The sequence below is a fragment of the Pristiophorus japonicus genome, chromosome 4 (genome assembly GCF_044704955.1).
Source record: "Pristiophorus japonicus isolate sPriJap1 chromosome 4, sPriJap1.hap1, whole genome shotgun sequence".
NCBI lineage: Eukaryota > Metazoa > Chordata > Chondrichthyes > Pristiophoridae > Pristiophorus > Pristiophorus japonicus.
The window spans coordinates 72090900-72103123 of NC_091980.1; the positions used below are offsets into that span (position 1 = coordinate 72090900).

The 12224-nt window shown below is 44.6% G+C and overlaps 2 protein-coding genes across 2 annotated transcripts in view; both read right to left on the bottom strand.

The window, feature by feature from the left end:
* LOC139262088 (uncharacterized) overlaps positions 1-10752 on the bottom strand; it is a 28693-nt gene extending 17941 nt beyond the window's left edge. The window contains exons 1-3 of the mRNA XM_070877240.1: positions 10433-10752; positions 7649-7789; positions 5113-5244 (exon numbers count right to left, since the gene is read on the bottom strand). Coding sequence (XP_070733341.1) covers positions 5113-5244; positions 7649-7789; positions 10433-10630 — 471 coding nt within the window. The 5' untranslated portion in view covers positions 10631-10752. The remainder of the gene's footprint in view (positions 1-5112; positions 5245-7648; positions 7790-10432) is intronic.
* LOC139262457 (matrin-3-like) overlaps positions 10659-12224 on the bottom strand; it is a 64721-nt gene continuing 63155 nt past the window's right edge. The window contains exon 11 of the mRNA XM_070877643.1: positions 10659-10666. Within this exon, the coding sequence (XP_070733744.1) occupies positions 10659-10666 (8 nt within the window). The remainder of the gene's footprint in view (positions 10667-12224) is intronic.

Sequence of the window (12224 nt, forward strand, 5' to 3'; positions counted from 1 at the left end):
TCTTATTTTGGACAAGGTGCCATTCCTTTACCTTGCATTGGAAAAGGCACCACCTCCTTTCCTGTGCTGGTACAAAACCAATTTCTGTACCATTACCATGACTGAGACCTGTGAATACTGCTGATGCCAATCAATGTTTTCATAAAATTAATACTTTTTTTTTAAAAAGGGGATTCTCAGTCAACATTTTTGCTCTTGTGCTTCTTGGATAAGGGTTGATGTTGGTGGATCCATACCATTTCAGGAGATATAATAACTGTTTCTGATGGTGCGAAAGGCAGTGTAATTACCTGGATGCCAGGTGGAAACAAAGGTTCACAGGTCATTCAGTGCTTGTTGATATGAAGCCGGCAACCAGAAAGGTCAATCTGTGAACACTGTCAGGCAGCTATTTGGAAAATGGAGTTTCCAGTGCTTTCTCCCTAGTTGCCCAGGCAGACATGGAACATGCCTCAATCACCCAATCAGTATATCTTTAAAGGAATCATCTTGTGAGTGGATCCTACTCACAGCCAACATCCCTATTTGGTTGGGCTCACTGAGCTGAATCCCAAGATCTTCCTGCACTGGCCCAAAGTGAATTTAGATGATCTGCAGACAAGGCTTCCCTTCCAAGAACTGGGTGCATCATAAATTGCCTTAACTTGAGTCTGGAACATACTTGAAAAGTCTTATGAATGTTGATTGCTAGAAAGTTCCTCTGACATTTCATGAAGACTTTGAAGTGTGTTGTTCCCATCTAACAGCAGCTGGGAACTGAGGTTGATAAGGATTGTATTGAATTGAGGAATGTCCGAGGAGACTGTTCTAGAATGGCACTAGTTGAATGGCACCTAAACATGCTTTCAGCCTGATCTAAAAACTAAAATTCCTGATTTTTTCCCCCCATTCTGCTCAAAGACTGAAAGAGAAAACTTAAATTTGCTAATTACCAAAACAATCAATTAGCGCTGATAGAGCCTACTCTGATGTAGCAACAAAGGTCTGCTGACTGTAACGGAAGAAAAAGATTTGAATGCATACCTCAGATCAAGGAAGTAATATAGCAGAGTAGGGGAAGACACAAATATACAGTAAAAAAATATATAATAAAGGAAGTTTTGTATAAAAAGGGTGAAATTGGCTCCAGACATTCTGGAGTAAAAGGACTCACACCTCATGGTTGAAATAAAAGAAAAACTGACCACCATGAATACCTATATTACATGACTGTCCACAGGGCGAAGTAAAAAAGACTGTGTCACATCTCAGTGATAATACAAAAGACTGAACTCTGGAAACATGCATAACTGAGCCACATCAAAGAAAATGGATGAAGGGAATGCCAATCAATTCATGAGCCGTATTTGAAGAAGCCTATTTGTTGCCCCCAAAATGCCTTTGAGGATTGATAATTGAAAATTTCAAAAGTAAGATTGATTTGATTTTTGTTAGGCAAGAGTATCAAGGGCTATGGAACCAAAGCGGATAAATGGAGTTAGGATACAGATCACTCATGATCCAACTGAATGAGGAACAGGCTCAAGGGCTGAATGGCCTACTCCTGATCCTATATTGACAAGCAACAGCCCCAAACAATCAAGGGAACGATAAAAATGACCATATGGAGGAAGCCATAACTTTGTCTCGCTGTTTCTTCCAGATCACTTCTTTCAATACTGCCCTGATCCTAAGAGAACATGTGCTACAAAACTGCCCATGAGGATTGAGACAGCCATGAGCCCTCAACAGACCTTAAAACCTGAGCTAACCTCAAATATGCATAAAACTTCCTTTTAAGGGATTAGTATAATACAAGCCTTTTTCTCTAATAAGGATATACATTTTGGAATCAGGAAGTTTTCCCTTTTTTATTGTTAAAGTACTTCTAAATCATGTATGAACTATAGATATTGTTTAACTCTAGAATTGTATTTGTCTGACACAACAAATTATCCTTCTCTTTTAAAGCCATGGTTTATGCCTGCCGCTTATTAGGATAAAGATCTCATTTAATTAAACATACAATTTAAAGGGTGGTGATAAAAAGCATTTAATTAAATTAAAGAAAACATTCAGTTTGCACCTTTTGTCCCTACAGAGTAGGGCAAGACACCAATCTTATATGGACAGTGTCACAGAAAATTTTCCCCTGTGAACATAAGAAATAGGAGCAGGAATAGGCCACCTGCTCCCTCGAGCCTGCTTTACCATTTAATAAGATCATGGCTGATCTGATCATGGACTCAGCTCCACTTCGCTGCCTGCTCCCCATAACCCTTTATTCCCTTAAAAATTTGTCTATCTCAGATAAATGGGTCATTTTCCAGTTGACAAACAGTGACTAGTGGGGTGCCGCAGGGATCGGTGCTGGGTCCTCAACTATTTACATCTATATTAATGACTTGGATGAAGGGGCCGAGTATTATGTAGCCAAGTTTGCTGATGATACAAAGATGGGTGGGAAAGCAAATTGTGAGGAGAATACAAAAAATCTGCAAAGGGATATAGGCAGACTAAGTGAGTGGGCAACAATTTTACAGATGGAGTATAATGTGGGAAAATGTGAGGTTATCCACTTTGGCAGAAAAATAGAAAAGCAAATTATAATTTAAATGGAGAAGAATTGCTGAGTGCTGCAGTACACAGGGACCTGGGGGGTCCTTGTGCATGAAATACAAAAAGTTAGTATACAGGTACAGAAAGTAATCAGGAAGACAAATGGAATGTTGGCTTTTATTGCAAGGGGGATAGAGTATAAAAGCAGAGAAGTCCTGCTACAACCATACAGGGTATTGGTGAGGCCACACCTCGAGTACTGCATACAGTTTTGGTCTCTGTATTTAACGAAGGATATACTTGCTTTGGAGGCTGTTCAGAGAAGGTTTACTAGGTTGATTCCGGAGATGAGGGGGTTGACTTATGAAGATAGGTTGAGAAGGTTGGGCCTATACTCATTGGAATTCAGAAGAATGAGAGGTGATCTTATCGAAACATAGAAGATAATGAGGGAGCTTGACAAGGTGGATGCAGAGAGGATATTTCCACTCATAGGGGAATCTAAAACTAGAGGACATAGTCTCAGAATAAGGGGCCGCCCATTTAAGACTGAGATGAGGAGGAATTTCTTCTCACAGAGGGTTGTAAATTTGTGGAATTCTCTGCCCCAGAGAGCTGTGGAGGCTGGGTCATTGAATATATTTAATGTGGAGATAGATTTTTGAGCGATAAGGGAGTAAAGGGTTATGGGGAGCGGGCAGGGAAATGGAGCCGAGTCCATGATCAGATCAGCCATGATCTTATTAATTGGCGGAGCTGGCTTGAGGGGTCAAATGGCCTCTCCTGCTCTTATTTCTTATGTTCTTATTTCAACCCCAGGACATCGCTGCATGAGTTCCGCATGGCAGTGTCCTAGGCCCAACCATCTTCAGCTGCTTTAACAATGACATTCCCTCCACCATAAGGTCAGAAGTGGGGATGTTTGTTGATGACTGCAGTGTTCAGTTCCATTTGCAACTTCTCAGATAATGAAGCAGTCCATGCCCACATGCAGCAAGACCTGGACGACATTCAGACTTGGGCTGATAAGTAGAAAGTAACATTCGCGCCACAGAAGTGACAAGCAATGATTATCTCCAACAAGTGAGAGTCTGACCACTGCCCCATGACATTCAACGGCATTACCATGATGGAATCCCACACCATCAACATCCTGGGGGAACCACTGACCAGAAACTTAACTGGACCAGCCACATAAATACTGTGGCAACAAGAGCAAGTCAGAGGCTGGGTATTCTGCAGTGAGTGACTCACCTCCTTACTCCCTAAAGCTTTTCCACCATCTGCAAGGCACAAGTCTGGTGTGTGATGGAATACTCTCCACTTGCCTGGATGAGGGCAGCTCCAACAACACTTAAGAAGCTCAACACCATCCAGGACAAAGCAGCCCATTTGATTGGCATCCCATCCACCACCTTAACATTCACTCCCCCCATCACTGGCACACCGTGGTTGAAATGTGTACCATCTATAAGATGCACTGCAACAATTCGCCAAGGCTTCTTCAGCAGCACCTCCCAAACCTGTGACCTCTACTGCCTGGAAGGACAAGGGCAGCAGGTGCATGGGAACACCATCACCTGCAAGTTCTTCTCCAAGTTACATACCATCCTGACTTGGAAATATATCAATATATTGCTGTTCCTTCATTGTCGCTGGGTCAAAATCCTGGAACTCCCTCCCTAACAGCACTCTGGGAGTACCTTCACCCGGGGACGGTAGCATGGTTGTGATGTTACTGGACTAGTAATCCAGAGGCCTGGAGTTCAAATCCCAGCATGGCATATGGGGAATTTAAATTCAGTTAATATATTAATCTGGAATAACAAGCTAGTATCAGTAATGGTGACCATGAAACTACCGGACTGTCGTAAAAACACATCTGGTTCACTAATGTCCTTTAGGGAAGGAAATCTGTGTTTTTTCTGGTCTGGCCTACATGTGACTCCAGACCCACAGCATTGTGGTTGGCTCCTAACTGCCCTCTGAAATGGCAAGCCACCCAGTTAAGGGCAATTAGGGATGCTGCCAATAAATGCTGGCATCCTGTGAATAAATAAAAATCCTACAGACTGCAGCGGTTCAAGGCGGTGGCTATCCACCACCTTCTCAAGGGCAATTAGGGATAGGCAATAAATGCTGGACTTGCCAGAGACACCCACATCCCATGAACAAATTTTTAAAAAACTACTCCCTGTAGTTCTCCATCCAGGTTAACAGGGTGATTGGGTTCACAGAGTTCTCCATTTTTGCCTGGCTGACAGTCTAGAAAAACTTGTTCTTCTCATAACACACACAATACATTACTTGCCTACTTGCAAGTTTTGAGTGGATAATCCTCAATATTGCCCATCATTCTTACTCTGCCTGGCCAAGTCCTAGGATGGTTAGTCATTTTTACTTTACCAGACCAAGCTATAGCACTGTCTCCCATTCTTAAGTCACCTGTTTTGGTTGGGAAGTATTTTCAGTTCACAATTTTACACCTGTTATTAACATCATGCATGAAAGAGTTTTATGTAATTTAGGGTGACTTGACTGTCGCACATGTGTATAAAAATGTATGTAAAATACCGTCAAGTTCAGTCTCTTGTATTTCTGGCACAATTCCACTCTGATGACGTTCCCTTTAATAACAGATGGCTTTGTTTGGTAAAACTTCACCATGGCGTCAGCTTCTGCACTGTGGGACATCTCCACATATCCCTTAAAAAACACACATTAAATGTAAGTAGATATCTGTAAAAATGTTGAAGGCTTTTAACATCTAGCATAGCCAAGTCTAGATAACAATATAATTCAAGCAATATAAATCAGTCAATTCTAGATTGTAGGTTTATAGGACGTGTGATTTAATCAAGGTTTATAAGATGATGATGGGAATAAGTTGTGTTTGTGTAGAAGTTTGTTTCAAGTTTGAAAATGAAACAATCTGCTCAAAAAGTCAGAATAGCTATCAGTGCTAGACTGAGTCTAGGCCAGTGCCTATAGTTGTCATCAGCATTTGTGATACCAAGGTAGAAGAGGTAAAAATAATGGCTACTTCAAGATTTTAACTGGTTTGTTTATTTCACTGGAATATTACCCTGCATTGTAGCAGCAGGCAACTGAGGACTAAACCTCGGTAAATAATGCAATGCCCAAACCTGCAGCTTATTTTGAAGTTCAGTGGACATAACCTGAATGGTAAGCCAAGGTGGCTTTGCACTTCAGATGGCCCTTTGATTCTCATGGTGTAATTGAGGGATAGCATGTGAAAACATCATAAGCAGCACAGCATGCACTGAAAATGGCTGTCGAGGGCCAACGTGGCAATTTGCATATTGTTCAGTGGTGACATCTCATTTCTTCAGGAAAAATAAACAGAGTAGACTGAAAAGTGAAAAAGTCGCTAATGTAAGAAACTGCAAATGAATGGTCTGATGAAACAATGGAGAAAGAAATCATACAGTTTGAACCTCTCTGGTCCGGAAACATCCGTGGTTCGGACTTAGTCCCGATTTCTTGCACTCCGTGTTCTGTGAGGTAACCAGGCCGGGCAAGGAAAGGGAAAGGCAGGCGGCTGACTGAGGCGCCTAAGCTGGGCCCGAGGCAGAGGAGGGTTTATTTTTTTTAAAAAGCACCAAACCAGCATGCTAATCAATAAATGTGGCTGTAAAATTTCTACATGGAGAGAACGAGGCCCGAGTTTTGCAGCCTGAGCCACAGTGTGAAGGCGGCGTTCAGGATCCCGGGCGCTGTCTACAGGTATCGGTAAGCCTAGGCTAGGTTTGACCTCCTGTGGTTCGGAAAATTCACTGTTTCGGCACCGGTCAGGTCCTGAAGGTGCCGGACCACAGAGGTCCAGCCTGTATCTAGAAAGGACATACCTTTTACACAGCATGAGAGGAAGAGTCGCAGACTTGTGTTTCTAATATTGTCAATTATCAAAAGTTGTGCACATCAAGGCAAAACATATCAATTCTGGTAAATTAAATTATTTTCCCCTTCTAGCGACCCACTGTCAAAGTCAAGCATTTGTTATCGTTCAGCAAAGCCCCTTCTACTTGCTCAAAAAATCCTAACCTGAGAAGTGTAATCTCCACTGTAACTGTGAACATTGGTCTATTTCTGACACAAACATCCTTATGACAATCTCATGACAACTGCTTCCCATGGGCAGTTTTGTGCTCGGAGCTGGATTAAGAAAGCCCAAGGTTAATTTACACACAAAGTACATGTGACAAAATAGAGCATTTAGTTCACGGAGTAGAATTTTTTGTTTAATCTGTCAAATAACCTAGTCTATTTGATACACAGCTACCTAGGAACAGAGACAACATGCTAAATTTGTATTTTCATTTATTTGTTTCCATTTATGATTTGAAAGGGACTGTTATAATCACATGACACTGGAGAGTCTCAGCATCAGAGCTATAATCAGCTTAACATCATGTGAATGTTTGTTAGCCTGATGCAACAATGAGATATATATATTGAATGTCCTTTGTTCTTGGCTAACCTTTGAATGAGTTTGAACATACATCGCAGGCAGACTTCCCCTAATTCATCAATCCTTCTGAAACTGAGAGAGAGAGTGGGAGGCATAGACAGACACAGACATACAGAGAGGGCTTTGCCGAAGTCTAAACGACATTATGAGGGCCAGGTTTACTGTGACTATTAATGCAGGGTTTCTCTGGTTGCTCTTTTTTTTTTAAGTTCAAGGAGTAGACAAGTTCTGTATATTACAGTAAATTTGTGACAACCTTTACTGCAGTTAATTTATTTATAATAAAACTGTTTAGTCGTTTAAAGCTTAGGCCATGGTCTTACACTTTCCCAAATCAATGAAATTTTGCGAGGGCACATGATATGCCCAGTAAGCCAATACAGTGACAAAGATTGCTGTTTTGACCTCATGGTTCACTACAATTAGCCAGATATTGGATGGTAAGCTACTAGCTCACTGTATTACCTAGTTTCCAAAAATGTCTAAATGGGGTATTGTTTCTGCAATTCTCTTCCTTAATAACCTGGGCTTAACCGGATATGTGAATGAATGGATATTACACTTCCGCACACTGATGTAATTCAAAGTGATCCCAGTTTAGCCAGTGCTTGTGCTTACCTCACCCTTCGCTTTGATTAGCAAGATGTTAGTAATCTTCCCAAAGAGCTCAGCAAGGTGGATTAAATCATTTTCTGTACATCTGTCCGGGTCCATGTCACTGATGTAAACTACTTGTCCAGGCTCCTCTTTTTCAATAATCTAGGATCAAAGAAAATGTCAGATAGTAAGAAGGACTGCTGTCACGATGCAATGCTCTGCTGAATCCATATGGTACTCCAAGTGCAGCACAGAACTCACTCCGCACAGCGTCGCTAGCAGCCAACACACTGCTCAGACCACACAGCAACATGGGTACAATATGCTTTTAAAGTTTACAGTTATTGATTTTCACCTAATTATCTTCACAAAAATGTTCAGTTATGAAATTAATGTTTGAATCATTCTTAGTGGTTAACCAAGCATTCTGCCCCCTCCCACAGTTTATTGATTCGCAGGTGCTGAGATATACAAGTTAGAGGAACTTACAAAACAATGGGCTTAATTTTCCCCAAAGCATTTTTTTGACATACTTGAAGAGTTACCCCCGATTTTTTGGCGTATGACAAAAAAAATCTCTAACTTTCCCCGTTGGATTTCTTCATTTTGCCGAGGCGTAACACAACCTTTACTTTTGGGGGTGGAGCCTTGATCTGCGTCAAAAAGATCAGGCTGCCATGGTAACCAGGGACACAATGCGAGCTGAGGCAGAAAAGTGAAGCATACAGCCAGCTCCCAACACATTAAAATAATTGAAAAGCACATAGCAGCAACCTATCTCCAAACGCGCCCGAAGTGCTTGCCGGTGCAGTCCTATTCTCAGTCCCCATTCTCCCGGTCCGGTCCCATTTTCAGTCCCCGGATTTTGTGTGTGTGTGTGTGTGTTTGAGAGAGAGAGAGAGAGAGAGAGAGAGAGAGAGAGAGTGTGTGAACCGGGGAGCGAGAATGGGACCGGACAGCTTTTGGGCGGGGTTGGAGGTAAGTTGCTGCTATGTATTTTTCAATTCTTTTAGCGTGTCCAGGCATCTGCTGCGCCGATTTCCTTAACTTTCCAGAAGGTTTTTCTGGAGAGGCCACATACGCTGGCCTAAGTAGAACTGGAGTAACTCTCAGCTGGCCAAACTTCCCTAAATGGCCAGAATTGGAGTAGGTGGCTGGTTATGCCCCCCTTGACTGAAAAAAAAAACTGACCTAAAAAAATCGTAACTAACTGAGTTCCGTTGGTGCAAATTGATTGGGGAAATTGTGTTTTTTCAACTTAGGCCAAAAAGTGCAGCCTCCAAAAAAACGGCGCAAATCACGGGAAAATTGAGCCCATTATTTTCAATAATTTGCCAGTAGATAAAGTAGTGCATCATAGTTACACAAATGAAAAAAAATTGCATTTGTGTACAATAGTAGATAAATGTATAAAGTGAAATCCAGTGTTGACATTTTTGTGCCTTATTTCACACACTTGCATTATACTTGCAGCCAGAAACAATTGCCACTGTGTTATAACCTATTGTGTACTAAGGAAAAGATCAGAGCAGTTCCAGAATAGGAGGGGAGAGGGACTATCAGATGGAAGGAAAGATAATAGGGACTTCCTTCATTCTCCCCCACACATGCCAATCCAGATCATTCAGTGAGTACATTAGATATAATCAGATACATCGTCATGACGACCTGACATTCCTGGAAAAATATTCCGCAATAACCGTAGGAATTTCATGTCATTAAATAACAGCAAATATATAATTCACTCCAAATGACAAAAGTTTTTGAACCAAGGCAGCCTGCAAAGAGCTCGCCTGGCACCAGAGAATACCTCTTGGAAATATGAAGGACACATGAATCAATGTCCTGTGTAGAGGTTCAGGAAAATATTGCCAGACAGCCCACAAAACAATCTTGGCTGAGTGATAAGGTCATAATTATAAATCCTTTTAAGGATTGTACCACAATAGAGTTCAATCAGGCAATTCCAAAAAGTGTTAGCATTCTCGAATTTGTGCTATAGTCAGTCTCCAAAGGCGAGAGTCAAGATGCTGGTAGTAGGTCTATTCTGATAACTTCAAATGTCTCAGAAAATCTACTGTTTATAGAAAGAGTACATCACAGAACACATCTTCTCCCACTCCTCTTTATGTATGTGATGTGCAAAGCTCTTACTCCACAGCAATGGAGTTGGGCTACTGCTTACTCGAGGCACAGTCAAGAACAGAGAGTTAGGCAAATTGGATTCTAAAATATATAAGGAATTAAGCTTCAAAATTCTTGTAGCAAGAACTATCCTCCACTAAGTAATTCGGTCATAATGGGCTTCATATTTTAAGAAGTAATACAACGATGCAAGGCATCAAAGGTAGGTGTTATAGGATCCATTTCTTGGTAAGGGCTTATGGTGTTCAACACATTTCCCCCAAAAGGTTTATCTTATAGAATTTGTCTCTCTATATAAATTATATCCCTCTCTAGAGTGGATAGGGAGGACCTATTTCCCTTAGCAGAGGGGTCAATAACCATGGGGCATAGATTTAAAATAAGTGGTAGGAGGTTTAGAGACAATTTGAGGAGAATTATTACTCCTGCTCCTATTTCTTATGTTCTTATGTTCAAATTCTTTTTGGTCTATTTCTGCTGATTAGTAGGTATTTAAAACGTAATGTCTGGACATCAACATACTCTTTAGAGTATGTTCCGTTGAACCTTTCACTTCCTCCTGCACATCAGTAATTTCTCGCAAACAAAATATGAAGCATAGCTGTAGTATGGAGTGAAAACCAAAATGTAATTTAAAGAAAATAGCTCAGCATCTTTTACCTTTGCAGATACTGTCTCTTGTGGATTCTTTTCTACATCAGCTCGATTATCTGATTCTTCCATTTTATCATTGGCTTCATTCTGCATATCCTTTAGATTAGCCTCATCGCCAGATTCATAATTTTCCATCAGACCAAGTTCTGAATCACTCTCCAAAAATGGAATAGTCGTCTTCTCTAGAAGCTCCTCTGATTTCATTTCTACATCAGTGTTTATTTCAGTCTCCTTATTGTTCTCTGAAATACAGCTTTCAAAGTTATCCCACTCTGCACACTCTGCATTTTCATAGAATTTCCACTCTCTCCCCCTGCTCTCAGACCTTCCCCGCTCCCCTCTCTCACTGCTGGCTCCCCGCTCCCCTCTCTCACTGCTGGCTCCCCGCTCCCCTCTCTCACTGCTGGCTCCCCGCTCCCCTCTCTCACTGCTGGCTCCCCGCTCCCCTCTCCCGCCGAAGGCTCCCCACGCCCCTCTCCCGCCGACGGCTCCCCACGCCCCTCTCCCGCCGACGGCTCCCCACGCTCCTCTCCCGCTGACGGCTCCCCACTCCCCTCTCCCGCTGACGGCTCCCCACTCCCCTCTCCCGCCGACTGCTCCCCACTCCCCTCTCCCGCCGACGGCTCCCCACGCCCCTCTCCCGCCGACGGCTCCCCACGCCCCTCTCCCGCCGACGGCGCCCCACGCCCCTCCCTCGCTGAGGACTCCCCACTCCCCTCTCCCGCCGACGGCTCCCCACTCCCCTCTCCCGCCGACGGCTCCCCACTCCCCTCTCCTGCCGACGGCTCCCCACGCCCCTCTCCCGCTGACGGCTCCCCATGGCCCTCTCCCGCCGACGGCTCCCCACTCCCCTCTCCCGCCGACGGCTCCCCACGCCCCTCTCCCGCCGATGGCTCCCCATGCCCCTCTCCCGCCGATGGCTCCCCACTCCCCTCTCCCGACGGCTCCCCACGCCCCTCCCTCGCCAATGGCTCCCCACGCCCCTCCCTCGCCGATGCCTCCCCACGTCCCTCCTTCGCCCATGGCTCCCCGCTCCCCTCTCTCGCCCATGGCTCCCCGCTCCCCTCTCTCGCCCATGGCTCCCCGCTCCCCTCTCTCGGCCATGGCTCCCCACTCCCGCCTCTCAGTGCTGGCTCCCCGCTCCCGCCTCTCACTGCTGGCTCCTCGCTCCCTTCTCTCGCTCCTGCCTCCCCGCTCTCTTCTCTCACCGCTGGCTTCCCACTTCCCTCTGTCGCTGCTGGATCCCCTTACCCCTCTGTCGCTGCTGGATCCCCTTGCCCCTCTCTCGCTGCTGGATCCCCTTGCCCCTCTCTCGCTGCTGGATCCCCTTGCCCCTCTCTCGCTGCTGGATCCCCTTGCCCCTCTCTCGCTGCTGGATCCCCTTGCCCCTCTCTCGCTGCTGGATCCCCTTGCCCCTCTCTCGCTGCTGGATCTCCTTGCCCCTCTCTCGCTGCTGGATCCCCTTGCATCTCTCTCGCTGCTGGACCCCCTTACCCTTCTCTCGCTGCTGGATCCCCTTGCATCTCTCTCGCTGCTGGATCCCCTTGCATCTCTCTCGCTGCTGGATCCCCTTGCATCTCTCTCGCTGCTGGATCCCCTTGCCCCTCTCCCGCTGCTGGATCCCCTTACCCTTCTCTCGTTGCTGGATCCTCTTACTCCTCTCTCACTGCTGGATCCCCTTACCCCTCTCTCGCTGCTGGATCCCCTTACCCCTCTCTCACTGCTGGATCCCCTTACCCCTCTCTCACTGCTGGATCCCCTTATCCCTCTCTCACAGCTGGATCCCCTTATCCCTCTC